Source organism: Lepus europaeus, chromosome 14 (assembly GCF_033115175.1).
Source record: "Lepus europaeus isolate LE1 chromosome 14, mLepTim1.pri, whole genome shotgun sequence".
Lineage (NCBI taxonomy): Eukaryota > Metazoa > Chordata > Mammalia > Lagomorpha > Leporidae > Lepus > Lepus europaeus.
This window is the reverse complement of record NC_084840.1, coordinates 56417537-56437051: the sequence shown is the minus strand read 5'-3', so window position 1 is coordinate 56437051 and position 19515 is coordinate 56417537. Positions and strand designations below refer to the sequence as shown.

The 19515-nt window shown below is 41.2% G+C and overlaps 1 protein-coding gene across 2 annotated transcripts in view; it reads left to right on the top strand.

The window, feature by feature from the left end:
- FMN2 (formin 2) overlaps positions 1-19515 on the top strand; it is a 358901-nt gene that overhangs the window by 31776 nt on the left and 307610 nt on the right. For both annotated transcript variants that reach the window (XM_062210677.1, XM_062210678.1), the window contains exon 2: positions 655-821. In XM_062210677.1, the coding sequence (XP_062066661.1) occupies positions 655-821 (167 nt within the window). The remainder of the gene's footprint in view (positions 1-654; positions 822-19515) is intronic.

Below are 19515 nucleotides of genomic sequence, written 5' to 3'. Positions count from 1 at the left end.
CCGGGTGGACCCAGGTCCTTTGTCAGTGTCTTCCCAGTGTGTCTCTCTTGTCTCTTTTAGGGAAACAAGGAGAAGCTGGGCCTACCTTAGACTGATGTTTCCAAGGAATATCTGAGCCAATTTTGCGTATCTTTCTTTCTCCTTCAGCGCTACTGTTTCCTGCACCCACCTCCCTTTCATTCTCAGGGCCTCCCTCTCCTCATTCCTGGCCCCTCCCCAGCACTGTGCCTGGCACTGCGAATGTCAGCCACTGACATTTGCAGGCCCACATGGTGGCACTTGGGTTACTGACTGCTTCCTTAGAGAACCATCTGCAGGGTAACGAGAGCAGGAGGAAGATTGCCAATGGAATCCCAAAGGCGGGGACTTCTTCATTCAGATGGGAGATGTGCAGCCCACAACTTGGCTCATTCCCTTTGGAGGCTGAAGATATTTGGGGAATGGGCAAGTGAACCTGATCTGCCATTTCCTGCGTGGTGTCCTTGGATGCTGACTATAGACTGTTTCTGAGTTTGAGAGGCGCCTTACTGCCCAGGGCTGTAGCCTTGGAAACAATGTTGCTCACTGACTGTGTACCTGGTCTGTCTCCTCTGGGAGGCTTCTCAGCTGGGTGAACCGCCAGCCTCCCTCCTAATGAGTGTATTTCATCCGCAGGGAGGACTCTGTTGGAGAAGCTATTCAGCCAGCAGGAGAACGGGCCTCCAGAAGAAGCAGAGAAGTTTTGCTCACGGATCATTGCCATGGGTCTCCTACTTCCTTTCAGTGACTGCTTCAGGGAACCGTGTAATCAGAATGCCCAATCGAGTTCAGCTCCGTTTGATGTAAGTAGAAAAATTCACTTCTGTCTGAGAAGTGGATTGCAGTTGAAATAGGAACTGTGATGTGCATTTGTTTGATCGCCCTATAATCTGAAAACAACATGGATGCAAGTGTTCCACCCCTCCACGGCTCCACAGCTCACCTTCCTTTATGACTAGAGTGTTGTTTATTTGCCAAAACTCCTTGTATTAACGGATGATGACACACCAATTTTCTAGCCTGCTTCCATCAGCAGTTATTTAAAGGTGCTTTTAAGTCAGTATTTCTGACTATACTGGTCATGGGCATTCCTTCAGAAGCAGTTCCACAGGGCAAAGTATGTCTCCCAATGGGCTGCAGGTTTCCATGGGCCCCAGGATGCTATTTCCATACGTTCCTCTCTCATTTATATACAGAATGTCAACATGAGCAGCACAGTCTGACCTCTCCCCCAGCTCCCATTCACTAAGAGAGTTCATAGTGCAGAACTGTAACTCGAAAGGCGTATTCATAATTCATCACGGACGTCAGCACAGCTGCATGCCCAAACCAGAGTGTTGCTAATCTTTCTCAGGTATGTGGGACATGGGTGACATTGGTTGTGATGAATATGCATCTGAAACTCAGATGTGTAAGAATTCCCTATATGCAGTTCTCATAAGAAAATTGAAGGGCTGGTGGCTCACTTATGTGGGGCTTAGGGTAGGTATCTATTAGAGAGTAACAGGTTCTCATTGCTGTGAGATCATGGCATTTGTTCCTCTGCTGCCAACTGTTTTCCTCTTATCCTCTTCCCTCTTCAATAGATATGCTGTGGTTCAAGGAGTGAAATAATAATGCGTTCTGAAAACAATGAGAATGAATGCTGGCTGAGATCAGGATGTGGTAGTGAATAACTGAGTGCCTATATTTGGATTTTTTTCCTTCCTCTTCCTTATCCATTACATCCTTCTTCTCCCTTTAGTTTTAGACATATAAATGGCATGGTGTATTCCGAAATCTTATTGATACTTTGCACCTGAAAGGAAATTCTTTGGATTGTGCTGTGACTTGTGAAGAATTCCTTCTTCTGAGTTTTTAATTGAAAATTTTCCTGCTGAAACTAAAAATATGATATTAGTAGCCATTGACAGCTAGGTAGATCTTTTCCTTCTATTAGAGGAATTGAGTAGTATTAATTTTATCTTCTCCTCTGTGAGAAGTCTGTGTTGTTGTAGAGACAGAACCTCAGGACTATGGTGAATTAAGGATTAGTGAGGTGTTTTCTGGAATTATACTAGGCAAACACTTGCTATATATAGCACTTGCTTTGTGAATAAGAGTATTTCCACATTATTTCATTTTTCTTGGTTATAATTCAGACATAAACCATCTTATTGGTCATTAAGTTGGCATTGTAATAAACTGAGAACAGAGTCATACCACTCCTCTCTCACTCTTTCTGTCCAATCTACCACCAGATTGCCTCTTATCCTTCACCTCTTTTCAAGCTGGTGTTCGAGAGAATTAAGTTTTCCCAGTCCTGGTGTTTTGGAGGGCACAGAGTGAAAAGCAAACACAAATAAACAAAATCCCTCAAAATGAGGAATTTCTCTCTCTCTCCTTGTTGTGGTTGCTTGTTACTCTTGCTTTATTCATTGACTCTGTACTACCTCTTTGTTCTCTCTACTCAACTGAACACAGAACAAGAAATTAGAGGGCTCTTGAAAGAAATGTTACTCTGTATTCTTAAACTGCTGTTCAGTTGTACAGTCATGCACTTACAGGATACATGGTCAGGGTTTTCGTCAACACCTAGAAGGGGTAATAATAAGAACATTAGGGAGGACTAAGGTATCAATGGGGGATGGGAAGAAATATGGTTGTCCATAGGGAGAGAACTGAGTCTCCCTGTTGGTTTCCAGAAGATAGCTATGGGGAGCATTGCTAAGCAACAATTCTCTTGAGGGCCGTGCGCTTCAAGCCCGAACACCCTGTGGGAATCAGCTCATCACTGGCACCCTTCCCACCCCTGACTTTTGCTTTGTTCCATTCCCTAAAAGCATCCTCTCCCCCTACTTTCTCTTCTCCCTGTTTACACTTGTGATTGGAGCAGTGTAGACATGTGAGGATCTTCCTGATGCCTTTGATGAATGAGTCTACTTCACTGAACCCTTTGGATGTTAACCTAACATTATTTTCTGTATATATTGAGGGCTTAACCTTTTGCTTTATAATGTACTTTAGAAAATATGAGAGGACTTTATATTTTCTCTCACATTTTAACTCGATTAAGGTTTCAAGAACTTTAAAAGGTAAAGATAGCCTTGAGTGTTGGGGTTAACTCACCCACAAATATTTTCCAAATCCATTTTGTATGCCAGGAAATATTTTAGGCTTTTGATATGTGTTTGTTAGTCAAAGAAATAAGATTTCTGTTCTTCTGAAGTATAAATCATATTCATGGTGGGATGAGGCAGAAAAAATAAATAAGCAAACAAGTAAAATAAAAGCACAGGAATATTAATTTTCATCAGATTCTTAGAGGGTCAATGCAGGAAATACATTGAATAATGTGATAGAATGGATGAGGTGAGGTAGGATCCCTCTCTATGGGCCTGTGAGGTGAGGTCTGAATGAAGGTCATTCGAGGCAGCTCCAGGGGCAAGGACAGAGTTCATTGTAGGAGCATAAGCATGATCTATACAAGGCATTGCCTCAGGGCCTGTGGAGCTGAGACTTAGTGGCACAAGGACAGGAAGGTCTCGTGATTCAGAGTGGCCAGAATCTTGAAAGCCATGGGAGTAATTTGATCGTTTTTATTTTTTGAAATGGGAGCGTTGGGGAGCTTTAGAGCAGGGGAAGAACATATTTTCCGTGTACACGGATCACTCAGCCTGGCATTCGGATAACAGAGGACAGCAATTGAAGCAGTGATACCAGGAGGGCTGCTGCAGTAGCTGAGGGAGGGATGTGGTGGGCACTTGGCAGGGGGGATTTTAGGGGGGCAGGTGGAGGAGTCAGTGGGTTGGGAAGGATCCTGGAGATAGAGCTGGTGGGACCCTTGGTGGGTGAGGCCTGGAACAAGGGAAAAAGAGGAAATCAGGGTGATCTCCTGGTATTTGGTTTGAAGTAGCTGGTGATCATGTCATCACTGAGATGGAAATGTAAGGACAGACTGGTGCTCATATATATCAACTTGTATTAAATAAAACTATTTATTTAGAACATTAATATGTGGTATAATACCTGGAACACGTTAGCTTTTGTCTTTTGCTGAGTGGAATGATGTTGACTCTGTTACCAAATCCAAATTAGGACAATGAAACTTAAAATTATTGTAGCTGTAAAAAGGACTGGTACTGGCTCTCATAAAACAGACATAAATATTGTTGTTCTTCTTAAGGGTCTAATAGCTTTGTCTCATTCTCTCTTTTTCATTTCCATTCTAATATGGGTAACCACAAACACAGCTTTACAGATTCTCTGATAGTGTCTTCACAATCGTCTTTTGCCTTTGGTGTGTTTTTCTTTTACCAGTTTTGTATTTCAAGTAGAATTCTAAACTAGAGTCATTCCAAAACCAGCAGGAGAAAGACACAGGGAAAATACTGTTGCTTGTTGACTAAAGGAATGTAAGGTTGAGTTGTAGGTCACCTGTGTGTGTGTGTGTGTGTGTGTGGCTTGAGGAAAGACATTGATTTTCCTTTGGAACATGTTCTGGTCATCATTTTATATTTAAGGAGGAAAATTATCTCTCTAAGGTTTTAGTAGTTTCCAATTCCTTAGAAATAATAAAGCATTTGTTATTATGACATTTGAAGTTTCAGGCCTCTCATAGAACCATGGATGAGGCCTGCCTATTCTCAACCTATTGCTGACTGGGGGCCCATGGTCATTGCCTGTTAGGTGTGGATGGAGCTCATTTTGTAAGAACAAGTCCAGCATATGGTCCCCTTAAGACTTCTCTTCCTCTGAACACCTTTGTCAATAGTGAGATCTCTTTTTCTGGGTCGTATTCATCAGAGCTGTTTTTCAGTCAGCCACGCTTGCCTTACATAATTGTTGATGTTTTCTAGGATTTCTTTATGTCAGGTATCACACTATATATCACAAAAACTGAAGCAAGTTTTCTTGGCTCAAACATTTCACTGTGTGGTTATCTCTACTTAATCCTTTATGAATTGATCTTAAATGCATATGCAGTGTGGAACATTTTTAGATGAATGTTTTTTGGAGGCTGAATTTTTTTGGCTTTGGCAGTTATGCTCATTTTGATGGGTATGTGCTTGTTTTCCCCATCTTGTAGCCGTGTTTGACGTCTTTTTCATTAGCCAGATGATTGTGTTGCGTAAATCCATGATAATGAGGGTTACAAATGTAAGTTGAAACTGAAAAATCCCATTCCTCAGTTTTACTTTATTTTTAAATTTTAATGGCCTATAAAAAGTTCTTAAGTTCAGTGTTCACTTGGTTGAAGAGCAATCAAGCTTGAGAAGCAACAGGCCCTGTACCTCACCCCAGACCTCTCACTTTCCCACTCTGCCCAAGAGTGATTCTCCCTGCTTTGTTTAGCTTTGGTGACTTGGGGTATTTTACATTCTCTGATGTTGTTTTCAACATTGCTATTCCTACTGTCTGTCATGGGTAAGGATTTAGCTCACTTATATTTCTTCCAATGTAGTTAACATGGATGTTTCTAGTTCTGCTTTGGTAATTCTTTGAACTTTAACAAATATGCTTATAATTTTGGCTATTCCATCAACTTCAGATGAGATTTCTTGCCATCCTATCCACCTTGTAAAATTAGGCCTTTGATGCCTCTACCTCTGTCTGCACTCAGTCTGAGCCTTGTCTGCCTCTTCTACAGACACTTTTCTCTTTAGGGTATACTTTGAAGATGCATTGTTTATCTTCAGATTTATTCTGAAAGTTAGAAAACAAATGGAAACCATGTAAATACCGCAATGCAGAGACAGGTTCTGTGCTCTGATTTCCTTTCCTTCCCAATATCTCCATATCCCAGTATCACAGCCCCCATGCCACTCAAACAAGGATGTCCCTCAGGTCAAATTCAGATAGACTGTTTTTAATTAAAAAAAAAATCACTTGCTCGAAAGTATACCCTATTTAGTTCAGTTTATGTTTGGTTTATTTCTTTCTTCTTCAGGGAGCTCCCATCTAGCCAGCAAACTTTTGATAGGTTCTTAATGCAATAAACATGTGCGTTTCCCCTCACCAAATTCTTTTTTGACAGGCAGAGTGGACAGTGGGAGAGACAGACAGGGGGAAAGGTCTTCTTTTACCATTGGTTCACCCTCCAATGGCCACTGCGGCCGGCGCGCTGCAGCCGGCGCATGGCGCTGATCTGAATTCAGGAGCCAGGTGCTTCTCCTGGTCTCCCATGGGGTGCAGGGCCCAAGCACTTGGGCCATCCTCCACTGCACTCCCTGGCCACAGCAGAGAGCTGGACTGGAAGAGGGGCAACCAGGACAGAATCCGGCACCCTGACCGGGACTAGAACCCAGGGTGCCAGCGCTGCAGGTGGAGGATTAGCCTATTGAGCTGTGGCACCGGCCGAACCCTCACCATATTCTTTATATCTCAGTTTTCAACTCATTTTTACAATTTGATGGAATTCCTTAACTCTGTCAAAGACTGCTGATGCCTTCCTCTTATTTAGATCAGGTTCTTGATGTTTAATTATAATTTCTATTTTTTTTCAATCTCCTGTCTTCCCTCTCTGCCCTATCCCATTTACTAAGGACCCACAAAAGACATGGATGAAAGACACTCTCTATTCTCAGTAGCTTATAGTCCTCTTTAAAGAAATAACACACTGACAAATTATTGTAGCTTCACGGTTGAAGTGGGCTCCATCATCAGACTGCTGTGTGTATTTCACTCACTGTACAAAGTTGGTAGATGCCTTAAATTCCCAAAGTATGCTGAGTCTTCTGTAAAGTGAGGAATAACACAATGGTTTCTGAATGACAGGGAAGCATGCATGCAAGTAAAGCAGCTTGCAAAACACAGGGCATATAGTGTTGAATGTATGTGAGCTGTCATCATGGGTAGTAATCATGTTTCAGGGCCTAGAGGAGATCTGTACAGTAGGGAGAGCAAAAAGTAAGGACTAACTGGGTCTCCTTGGTAGCTCAGGAGATAATATTTGAGACAAGACCTGGAGTATGAGCAGGAATTTGCTGTAGGATATAGACATAAAATGAGATACTTACATACTACGTAGCAAATACAAAGACATATAGGTTTATGAAAATATTTCTAGAGTGTACACAGGAAGCTTATGGGTGAAATGGAAGCACAGTATATAAAGAAGCATATATATATACACATATATATGAAATATATATATTTCCATGGGCATGCTTTTGAATACTTTTGAGTATTTAAGCCAAAACATTTTGGCATTTGTAACAAAGCACTTTGGGAGCAGGTATTTAGGCCAACCTATGATCTAGATGCCAATAAATAGAGATTAAGAAGCAGCTGTTGTGGCACAGTAGGGTACGGCAGCACTCGGGTCACTTGCAACCTTTATAGGAGTGCTGGCTCAAGTCCTAGCCCCTCTGTATCTGATCCAACTTCTTGCTAATGTGCATGTTGGTAGGCAGCAGATGATGGCTCAAGTGCATGGGCCCCTGCCATCCATGTGGGAGACCTGAATGGAGTTTCTGGCTCCTGGCTTTACTATGGCTTAACCCTAGCTTTTGCTGGCATATGAGGAATGAACCATTGGATAAAAGATCTCCTGTCTGTCATTCTTTCAGTCTCTTTGTTACTCTGCCATTCATGTAGATGAATAAGTAAACTTTTAAAAAGTAGGGAATAAATCTTTCCAATTTCCACAGTCTATTAATATTGGGAGGAGTTGAGCTCCTAATTGGAGTAGTGTTTCTTCCGTACAAGGTGCCTTCACTTTGTCAGGGATTCCCAATTCTATACTTCTCCTGGCTCATGAGATAAGGGAAGGAAGGCTGTGAGAAACAGAATTCACATCAATAGAACTCATTAATACTCAGGAGAAGGATAAGTAAAGCAAATCTTGACAGAAAAGTTGGGCTGAGTCACCCATTTTAATAAAAGTCCATCATCCAAATTCGCAATGAATTCTGAGTCACTGAACACTGTTTGCCAAATGGGTGGTATAAGTGCTTGTAAAAGCCAAGATGGAGATCAGAAACACCGTAATCCTCTTGAATGAGGAAAAGCAAATAATGAGAAGACAAATGTGCCAGTGCTTTAAGAACTGTGGTTGCTATGAATATACTTACAAAAACTTAGTTTTTGACATTTAATTAACTTTATTGTTAAGGAACTTTCTAAAATCCACCCTTATTTACTGGTAGCACTTCCTCTGAACTCAGAAAGCTTAGTGGTGAGAGGAATAACAATTAGTATTACTATTTTTACAGCAGTACACCTAAATTGAGTGTACTGGAAGGAAAAAAAACCATTTATTTTGCCTTCTGAAATGATACACATAAAGCAGTACACATTAGAAATTTACTAAATCACATACCAGATCAGAAAAAAAATACTCTCCAGATAGTCCTAAAGATAATAATCTAAAAGTATGCCTAAAAATAAATATCCTTAAGCAAATATGTGTAAAATATTGTATACTGATTAGTATAGGATCCAGTCATGCTTTCACTGAGAGGCAAATAGTTACAGACAAATTACTATAAATTATAGGGATAAAAAGAAAGGTGACAGGGTCCTTTTTGAAGTGATAGCATTCATAGAAACAACTTAAAAATATAAATATACTAGAAGCCGCCTACTTTACAATGAACTGATTACAAACATTGGGATCACAACTTAATACCATACAATCAACCCTTTAGAAAAGAAGAGTATTGAATTCAGGGCAATTTTTTTCAAAATCATGAAAGTATATAACTTTCAAAGAAAAAAAATTATGTTCGAGCCTCTTAATATATATCCACATATAATCTTTATAAAATAAATCATTGATTTGAAAGTCAGAGTTAGAGAGGGACACACACACACACACACATACACACACAGATCTTCCATCTGCTGATTCACTCCCCAGATGGCCACAATAGCTTGGGCTGGGCCAGGCCAAAGCCAAGATCCAGGAGCTTCTTCCAGGTCTCCCCTGTGGATAATAGGTGACCAAGCACTTGAGTCATCCTCCACTCCTTTTCCCAGACCATTAGTAGGGAGCTGGATAGAAATGGAGCAGCCAGGCACAAACTGGGCACCCATATGGGGATGCTGGCATTGCAGGCAACAGCCTACCCACTATGCCACAACGTTGACCCCAATAAGTCTCTTGTAGCTATAAAAATAATCCTTGGAGAAAAATAAGAATAGTAAGTAATTTTTCTTGTTTATAGGTATTGATTGTTTCCCCATGAAACTTATCCCACCAAGAAAAATTAAACTTATTCCATATGGCAGAATTTTTTGAAAAAGAAAATCAATGCCAAATAGCAAACCATTCTCCAAACCTTTTTTTGTTCCATTGTCATAGGAATTTTGGATGAAATGGAGGTCCCTGTTCTTTGGTGAGGTGTTATAGAAATCAGTACCTTTCAATCATTAATGCTATGTATGCAAGTATGTATGTATCAAGTATAAAGACATCTACACATATACACCGAGAGAGTTAAATATGTGACTCATATGCCAATACATGACTGTAATATGTCTACAGAGAAAACCAGGGAAAAATGTGGTCACTGTGGAATGGTCATGACCACCACACCAAGTAGGCATGTTGGATTCACCTTCATAAAATGAAGTTATTTCCACATAGCTTTGCCTCCTCTATTTCCATTCCACTGCATCCAGAATGATATGAGGGAGTTAGGGCTGGGAGAGGAATGTGGTGATTACAGCAGTAACATCCAGAGTAATAAACAGGGTAAAGGAGGAGAATGGCAATGAGCCCATAAAGCAGAGATCCAATATCTGATTACCAAGCCGGTTAATTCCCAAGTAAATTCATATTCCATTCCATCCTGCATCTCTTCCTCAAAACTATGATAAATATTGGCAGCCCTTGATCATTCAAAATGATTCATTTACTGTATTCTCCAATTCTTTTATTCATCACTCTACCTTTCCTTGCAGCTGTCCTCATGACATTAAGGCATATTTTTTAAATGGTTCTTCCAGGTTCTGTGATAAGAAGTTGAAACATCATCATTAAAAATGGTAATCTTTGAGTGAGCATGTGCCAACCGAGTGAGCACATGCTCACTTGGACTTACCTCCAATGGTGGAACTAGAAATGTGCCAGGGGATTTCAAATCAATCTTACCAAGGAGGCAGGTACTAATGCCAGTGCACTTGGTAAAGTGATAAGTATAAATACACAACCGATCAAAAAGATAGGGTATGTGTCGAAGAGATTTCACAAATAAGACCAGTGTAAGCAAATAATGAAGGATAGAATTAAAAGGGAGAGAATGATCCTGCGGGGGAAGCAGGACACACAGCAGACTCATAGAATGGCAAATGCCCAAAACAGCACTCCTGCCTCAGAATCAACCCTTGGGACATTCGGATCTGGCTAAAAGGTCCGTGAGAGTCTCACAGGCATGGAAAGCCATGACACAGTGGCAAAAAAACAATCTAAATGAAAGACCCTGGTGAACAAGACCCCAGCAGAAAAAACAGGCCATCAAGGAGAGAGGCGCCTTTCTCTGAAGGGAGGAAGGAACCTCCACTGTGACACGGCCTTGACTAAACAAGTTCAGAGTTGGTGAACTCAAGGGACTTCCATAGCCTAGACAGCTCATAGCAAGAGTCTCGGGTGATTGCGGATGTCATAAATAAGAGTGCCAATTGTTAAATCAACAACGGGAGTCACTGGGTAGATGCTCCCCACGTAGGATCTCTGTCCTTAATGTGTTTTACTATGAAACTTAAAAACATTACTAGTCGAACAATACCCTATACCTTGTGCGATTGTGTGAATGCAGCCTGTTGAAATCCTTGCTTAGTATATACTAAGTTGATCTTTAGTATATGAAGGTAATTAAAAATGAAACTTGATAAATGGCGGGATGGGAGAGGGAGAGAGGAGGGCCACGGAGGGAGGGAGGTTGGGGGGAAGCCACAACAATACAAAAGTTGCACTTTGTAAATTCACATTTATGAAATTTAAAAAAAAGGTAATCTTTAGTAGTTACCTAGCAACTGTTATTTATGAGGCATTGTCCTAAATGTTTTACAAAATAATGTCATTTAATCAAGACAACCCCAGAAGTAAAAGTTAATGTTGAAAATGAAAGCTTTATGTGACCTTGGGTAGATTTCTAAACTCTTATGGGAGTAGAATAGATGGGACTGGAATCCACAGTCTAGGAGTTTAGTTGTTCTTAACCACTCTGGGGAAACGTTTTAGGTAAACCAGAGACACAGCATTTCTGCTGCTCCATGGGACCCCTTCGCACAAAATGTAATTTGCACTCAGGCATGACAGGGTAAGTAGCCAATTGTAACATATGTAACTAGGTCCTGTGAGTGAGCAAATGCAGACCTAGATGGTTATCTAACATGTTTGAGAAGTTAAAGTCTGAGCAATGTCCCATGAAAAAGAGTAAACACCTACTCGGAGATAATGGCAGTGGAGAAGTAATAAAACTTAAAGAGCTCCAGAGGTGACAGAGAAGCATGGTCAGGAAAACTGGAAGCACTTGAGCATGGTGAGCATGGAGTTTGGAGGCACAGAAAGAGAAACGGGTTGTGAACTGGAGAACTGGGGAGGTGAAGAAGGCAGGAAGAGAACCACAAAGGTACAAGGAATCTGAGATTATTCTGAAAGAGGTACTGTTAGTGGCTTTACATAGAAAAACCATGTGCTCACGTATATCACTGGGTTCTCCACCTCAGTACTATTGACACTTTGTATTGGAAGGAGGGGGCTGTCCTGTGCGCTGTAGAATGCTTGGCAGCATCCCTGACCTGATGTCAGTCATACCCACCCATCCTCCATTGTGATGGCCAAAAATGTCTCCAGACATTGCTGGATATTCCCTGGTGGGCAACATGAACTGTAAACCACTAGAGTGTATTTAGAAAACTGGACTGAAGACCAGGAACAGGCAAACTCAGGAAGGCAACAAAAAGGCAGATGTGATAATCTAAGCAAGTAGCAACTTAATGTGAAAGATGACTTAACCAATTTCCCCCATACAGCTTGGCCTTATAACCTACTCTTATAATCCTTTGGGGGCAAATTCCAAATCCATCCCATGCAAAGCCTTCTCCGCCTCTGGAGCCTGTATCACCCATGTCATCATCTAGCCCTCCTCTTCATAGACAGTTACTGACCTCCTCAAAGCTGCCGCACACTTTTCAGTGACTTTATCACGTGATCCCATGTTTGCTTCTTAATACTGACTCCTCCACAATTCTGTAGGACATGCAGTCACTCTGAGCTTCTCAATCTATTGATTATGGTCAGTCCCCTCCACCATGGACTTGGGAATCAGTAGAATACCTCCATCTTTGAAATCTTAAACACCAGCGTCTTTCCATCTGGCTACAATCTGCGGTGATTAATTTGCTCTCTGAGTATCTCCCCACACCTGTTCTTCACTGTCCTCAAGAATTTTAATCTATTGATTTTGTCAACTTTGTTAGTTTACTAGATTTATATGCTTATCTTTTTTAGCATACAACCTAGATCTATCCCAGCAACATCAGTCCCCCTACCCTGTAGGAATTGCCACCATAATGTCCCCTAAATTACGAATTCCAGATGCCCAAAAGAGAAGAATCATCTTCCCTTAAACCTTTAATATTTTGACTCTTAATGGAGTATCTCAGAGGGGTGGCTCAGAAGCCCTAAGAAGTCATCTATTTCATTTTCCCACATCCCATCAAACGGCAAGCCCTGTGCATTCTAAACCCTAAATATTCCCTCTCTCTGTCTCTTTTGACTGCTGCCGCCTCTATTTCAGTTTAGTCACTTTCTGATTACCGAGATACTAATTTTGACTTTCTTCAATGTGTTCTCTTTTTTGCCACCAGAGTTATTGAATTTTTATTACAATATTTATGTTAGAAGAAGATAGACACAAAGATAGCTTCCTTTGCCAGTTCACTCCCTAAAATGCCCATAGTAGGCATGCCTGTGCCTGCATTGAAACCAGGAGTCTCCCAGGTGGGCAACAGAAATCCAACTACTTAATTATCACCACTGCCTCAAAGGGTCTGCATTAGCAGGAAACTGGAGTCAGTAGCTACACCTGGAAATTCAACCTGGGTACTGTGATATGGGATGCAGGTGTCTTAAGAATACAAAAATCTTCTGAAAAGGGCCAGAGAGCAAACATTTTGGGATATAATGAACATTTTACAGTGTCTGTCACAACTGTGAAAAAGCCCCAGAGAATATGCAATGCATAAGTATGACTGTGTTCCCTGATGAAACATCTTTCACAAAAACAGGCTACTACCCACATCTGGCCTCTGGGATGTTAGTGGCTAACCCCTGGTCTTTACTCAGATAATAAATAGAAAATTAATTTATTCTGTGCATTGCATTAGACTTTTCTCTTCGTCTGTAACTAGGTGTAGTCACCAACTGGTCATACCATGTTTACTGAATTTGTGAACAATGCAGAGTCTTATTTCCTGTTCTGATAAAGCTTAGTTTAAAAGCAGCTGCTCTGGCCTGCACAGCGGCTCAATAGGCTAATCCTCCGCCTGCGGTGCCGGCACACCGGGTTGTAGTCCCAGTCGGGGTGCCAGATTCTGTCCCGGTTGCCTCTCTTCCAGGCCAGCTCTCTGCTGTAGCCCGGGAGTGCAGTGGAGGATGGCCCAAGTCTTTGGGCCCTGCACCCGCGTGGGGGACCAGGAGAGGCACCTGGCTCCTGGCTTCGGATCAGCGCCATGCGCAGGCTGCAGCGTGCCAGCCGCAGTGGCCACTGGGGGGTGAACCAAAGGCAAAAAGGAAGACCTCTCTGTCTCTATCCACTCTGCCTGTCCCAAAAAAAAAAAAAAAAAAAAAAAAAAAAAAAGCTGCTCTAAGATTTGTATGTACACAGAATTTAATAAAAAGTGATAGAGGAGCTTTCAGGGTTTTTAATATTTAATTTTATTTTTAATTGAAACACAGTAATATTAATACATACTTATCAGGAACTGTTTGAGTGTTTAATTGTGACTGAAGCCTAGAGTCAGAGCTGAAGCAGGGAGTGGTAGAGGAAGGGTCTTAAGATCTTGAGACGTGCCCAGTGCCATTTAGGAAGGCATCTGGATAAAGGCCTAGGAATTAGAGCTTAATCTTGAGAGCAGTAGGGAGGCTCTGCAGGGTGTTAGTGGAGAAGGGTGAAGTGATTAGATTTATGTGTTAGAGCATTCTGAGTGTGGAGTGTGGACCCAGGGGTGTGCTGTAGGTGTGGTTGGAGGCTTAAAGACTGGGGAGGTTGTTGCAGTTATCCAGGAATGGACATATTGCCCTCAACCATGGAAGACTTAGGTAATAGAAGATTCTTTCTTTTAAAAATATTACATGTGATTGCATACTATTTTTCCCTTTTAAAAGACTTCAGATTATCCAGGGGAGTTCACTCACACAAGAAATCTAGCTTTTCCTTTTACTCTTAACTTCCTTCACGTATGTGCATTGTTGTAATAGCTAAAAAAATTAAAAAATCTTATATTTGAGAAAGGAATTTGGGGTGAAAAGGGGCAAGTTCTAACAATTTAGGTAGTATCATTGCTAACATTAATCTCAAACTCTAATGGGAGTTAGAATCCTTTGGAAGTCTTGTGAATACACAAACGACTAGGTCACATCCTAGAGTTTCTGATTCCAGAGATCTGGGGTGAGAGCAGAGCATTTGCATTTTAACAAGTTCCCAGGTGATGCTGACAGTGCTGGCCTGTATACATGCTTTAAGAAGCACTATTTTACAGGGAAGAAAAGACAACTTTGGGGATTTTATGGATTGTACAAATATGATGGAGAAGGCAGAGATAAAGATGATATGCCCAGATTTTTGGCTTGGGCAATAGAGTGTGATACTGTTTACTGTATACAAAATACAGGAGGGGGTTCAGGTTGTGAGGACAGCGAGTTCAAGTTAGATCCCACTAAATTAGAAGATAGCCATCAAATACATGCAAAAACACTGTTGATTATTTGTATCCGCGTGTTAGGAGACAGTCTGAGGGAGAAATTGAAGGGTCTTCAGGGTACAGATGACACTTGAAGCTGTGCTCATACAATGGAAAGGGAGAAGGGCCTGACGTCCTTGCAAGATACACATTTACACAATGGACAGGGAGAAGAATCTATAAGGAGACCAATAAGAATTAGGGGACAAGGATTAAAAAAATTGAGTATGGAGTGATGATATATTCTCAAGACATCAAGTAAGATTGAGACTGAAAAGCTGTCATTAAATTTAGCAAAAGCTACTGCTAATAACCTTGTAGAGAGGAAGTTGAAGCGCTGAGAGCACTGTCTGGATGTCAGCAGGCTGAGTTATCAAGGGAAGGGGGAGTGTTTTGATGAACTGTAAGTGGAGACAGTGCAGGGAAATGATTAGCCTAAGCACTTTTGTGTCTTGAGAAAGGAACAGTAAGGTGATGTATGAATTGGGAAGGTGAACTTCTTCATTGTTTTTTTAAAGCACAGTGATGTTTACAACTTATTTAGATGCCAACAAGGTGGATCAAATGAAGAGTAAATATGATGATTGAAGGCAGATTAATTGATAGCATGTGGTTCTGAGACTCCAGGAGAAGTAGGATGTGATAAACAGGTGGGACATTGGCCTGGCATAGGAATAGGAACACCTGGGTGTGAAACCGGCAGAAAGGCAAGAACTGGAGCAGGTGACCTTTCTAGGTTAATGACTGGAAGTTGAGAGGGTATTGACTGACTTTTCTGTCCTCTGTGAATTAGGACTTTCCACCATCTTCACAGGGTGTTGAGGGCTATGTTGGTCTGGATGCTTAAAAATTGCACACAGAATTATTTAGTTGGAAATCACAAAAACAGGATTAGGAGCTGAGCAGGGCCAGCTGTACTGGAAGATAATGGAAGCATATTGGCTGTGCCCTGGTAATGGGTGCAGCAGAGGTAAACATTCAATCTGTGGTAGGCTTTTTCCCTCGCACAGATGTATCTGAAAGCTAGTGAGGGTGAGTTGAGGATATTGGCATGCATCTGGTTGGATATGTGGGCCACAGAGTTAGACCAGGGGTGATGAATTATAAAAAGTGGGGGAGCAAGATTCTCAAGGTCTGGAGAATGAAGAGATTCAGATAGGAATGATTTGACAAATCATTTTCATTGATAGAGTTGTCCATTTCATAGACCATTGGCTGAGGTAGGGTATTGGTGAGATCGAGATATATGTTGGTTTGTTCCCAGGGCAGCAATGTCACACAGCATTATGATGAAGGGTAGATATTTTTTGGGCTCAGTTTTAGAAGGAGCCCTTTAATTGATGATGACAAATGAACTGATGTAGAATGACATTTCATGCATAGAAGGAACTATATGGATTTACAAAGAAAAATAAGTTATATTTACAATCACTACGAATATGATATAGGTGGTTATATTTGATCCTAGTCCTTCCTTAATATGAAACTTGACCAGGTGTGGCTGGGAGATGTAGTCCTGCTTTTACCATTCTTGCCTTCACCGCCTCTTATTTTTGTTTTTTTTAAATTAAGTATTTTATTGTATGCTGCTGCCAATGTGAAATAGAAATTCATGAAAATTCAGAGAGGCTAATGTTAAGGACAAAAGTAGAAGTTTGTGTATTATGGCACATGTGTTAAGGAAAGCTTTGGTACAGGCTTCAAATTTATCTCTCTTGAATGAATATTCACCAGTTAATGAGAAGTGGTTTGAGAACCCTTTGAAAGATTCCTTTGACTACAAAAAGGAACAGACTTTCTGGGGTCTGAAGGGATTTGTACTTGAAGATACTCCAGTCAGCAGGGGGTCATGTTGAGCATTCTGCAGACAAAACTGTTTCAAGTCTGCAGCTCCCCGGGAAACCTGTGGGCTGAGCTCTGCCTCCAGCTGAAACTGCTGAACCACCCCTTCAGAGCGGCAATTTCCCCTTTTTTGTTGCATTTTGTGGATGTGAATTATTAGCTGAATGTGGTTCCTGTTCCAATCTGTGACTGGTTTGCAGGGCATTGTCAGTTCCTGGCATTAGTGCTTTTTTTTTTTTTTTTTTCCTTAAAATGGTGATCACTATTTAAAAACACCATAAGGTTATGTACCAGGTTCTGTGCTAAGCACTTTGTAAGTATTAACCCGCCTAATCTTCATAACAAGCTTGATGCTGTAGGATTATCTCCAGTTAACTGAACTACAGGAAAAGTAACTGAACTACAGGAAAATTAGGCTCCTTCTCTCCTGCTTGAAGTTTGCTTATCAGCACAACATTTTCAAGTATACTTTTGCAGTTCTGACCATCTTTGTTCTGTGGATCACAGATCCATGAGTGCTGTAAAGCAAAGCTGTTTCTTACATGGAGTGCATGTTCTGTAAAATGACTGCTAGGGCCTGTTATTTTCCTGGAAGTGACTTTCTCTTCTGTGCTTTGCACTTTTATTTTGTGATTTTTACAGAATTTTATATGTAGAACAGTTGATGCACAATAGCTTCCAGGCTAAATGCTTTTCTGTCTCTCTTATTTAGCAGAAGTTACTGATTTATGACATTCCCTGGCTCATACCATCAACATGGTTCCAGGCTATGGGAAGAGTTTTTTTGTTTTGAATGTTTCCAGTTATGTTTCTGTACAGTGTATTTACCTGATGAATTTTCCAATTTGTGATAGAATAAAATACAACTGGATAAGCCTCTAAATCCTTTTATTTAGCTTAATACTCTTAAACTGACAAATCTGGACACTCAAGCTCAGAAATGCAAAGTGACTTATCTGTGACCAAAATTGCTTTGGCAGAACCAAAATCTGTTTTGTTTTTTTTTTTTAAAGATTTATTTATTTATTTATTTGAAAGGCAAAGTTACAGATAGAGATGGAAAGACAGATCTTCCAACTGTTGGTACATTCCACAAATGACCACAACTGCTGGGACTAAGCCAGGAGCTTCTTCTGGGTCTCACACGTGGGTGGCAGGAGCCCATGCTGGGGTCATCTCCCGCTGCCTTCCCTGGCATGTTAGCAGGGAGCTGGATTGGGAGTAACTGCGACATGAACTGGAGACCATAAGGGTTGCTGATGCTGCAGGCAGCAGCTTAACCCTCTGTGCCATGACACCAGGCCCCAGAATAAGAATCTTAGTTTTCTGATACTCAGGTCAACTTTCTTTTTCCACATGCCACACTGCCTCCTATTATTATTTTTTAATAATATTTATTTATTTATTTGAAAGAGTTACATAGAGAGAAGGAGCAACACTCAAATTGTTGCAACGGCCAGAGCTGAGCCAGGCCCAAGCCAGGAGCTAGTAGCTTCATCCAGGTTTTCCACATGGGTATTAGGGGCCCAATACTTGTTCTATCTTCTGCTGATTTCCTAGGTGTATTAGGAGGGAGCCAGATTGGAAGTTTAACAGTCGGGACTCAAACTGGCACTCACATGGGATGCCAGTGACACAGGTGGCAGCTTTACCCATGATGTCACAATGCTGGTCCCCACTCTGCCTCCTACTGGAGAAAGAAAAATGTCTCCCATTTAAAATAGACTTTAATTTTTCTCATGTTAGTGATTGCTAATGGTCCCTGTGCAGTCATTGAATGTAGTTAGGTAGTCAGTATTTCTTTAACAAACTAATTATGTGATTCTGGGCCAGCTGAAGAATTCAGGACATTTTGAAAGATGTTTGAAAAAGATTTTAGAGACAGCTTTAAGAAAATAATAGGAACTAAGACATGGAAGACAACCTGAGAGTAGAACATCTGCATGAAAAATGGCAAGTGACTGTACTTCAAGTACTCTGAAATGAGACTTTTAAAACAAGAATTTGTAAAGGTGTTCTTTTTTTGTGTTTTGCATATATGAAGTGATGGTCACAGCATTCTTTCTGAACTCAATTTCAATTATGTCTATTGCTGTGGTTTGAACAGGATTTGGCTCCTGAACTCATGCAGAAATGTATTTTCCCCAAATCATAAGTTTATGCTACTGGGAGGGTGGAGACTTGATCCAGTGATGGTGTTTGGAAGAGCCTAATAGGAGGAGTTCCTTAGGTCAGGGGGGCATGCACTTGGAAGGTAATTCCCAGGAAAGGGTTGCCAGCTCAGACTCTGCTTTGGTTCTCTGCTGCCTCACTCCCCATGTGATCCTACAGACTCCATAATTGTGATCTTTACCCTCACTGGATGGTTGAGCCAATGGGGCTGCCTTATCTTGTGAACCATTAAAACTGAGCCAAAATAAACCCCCTTCCTTTGTAGGTAGTTTTTCTTAGGTATTTCATCATAGCAATAAAAGTTACCTAATGCATCTACTCACAGGACGGGAGTGAATCTGTCCACATGGCATGCTGAACGGGGTCATCTCTCTGAGTTTCTGAAGGATCTCCAAAGCCAAACCTGAAATGGAGATGGTTTCTGAGACCCTGCTCCAAGTAACAGAAAGCCTGAGTTGCCACCTTTATGGTGATTAAAATCACAGTCTCTTTTCCACTTTGCTGTGCAGTAGAGTGTCTTACTTGCTGTTTAGAAAGAAAAAAATTTACTCAGTGTAGGCTGTTTTGATCTGACATGCAGAAACCTGCCCT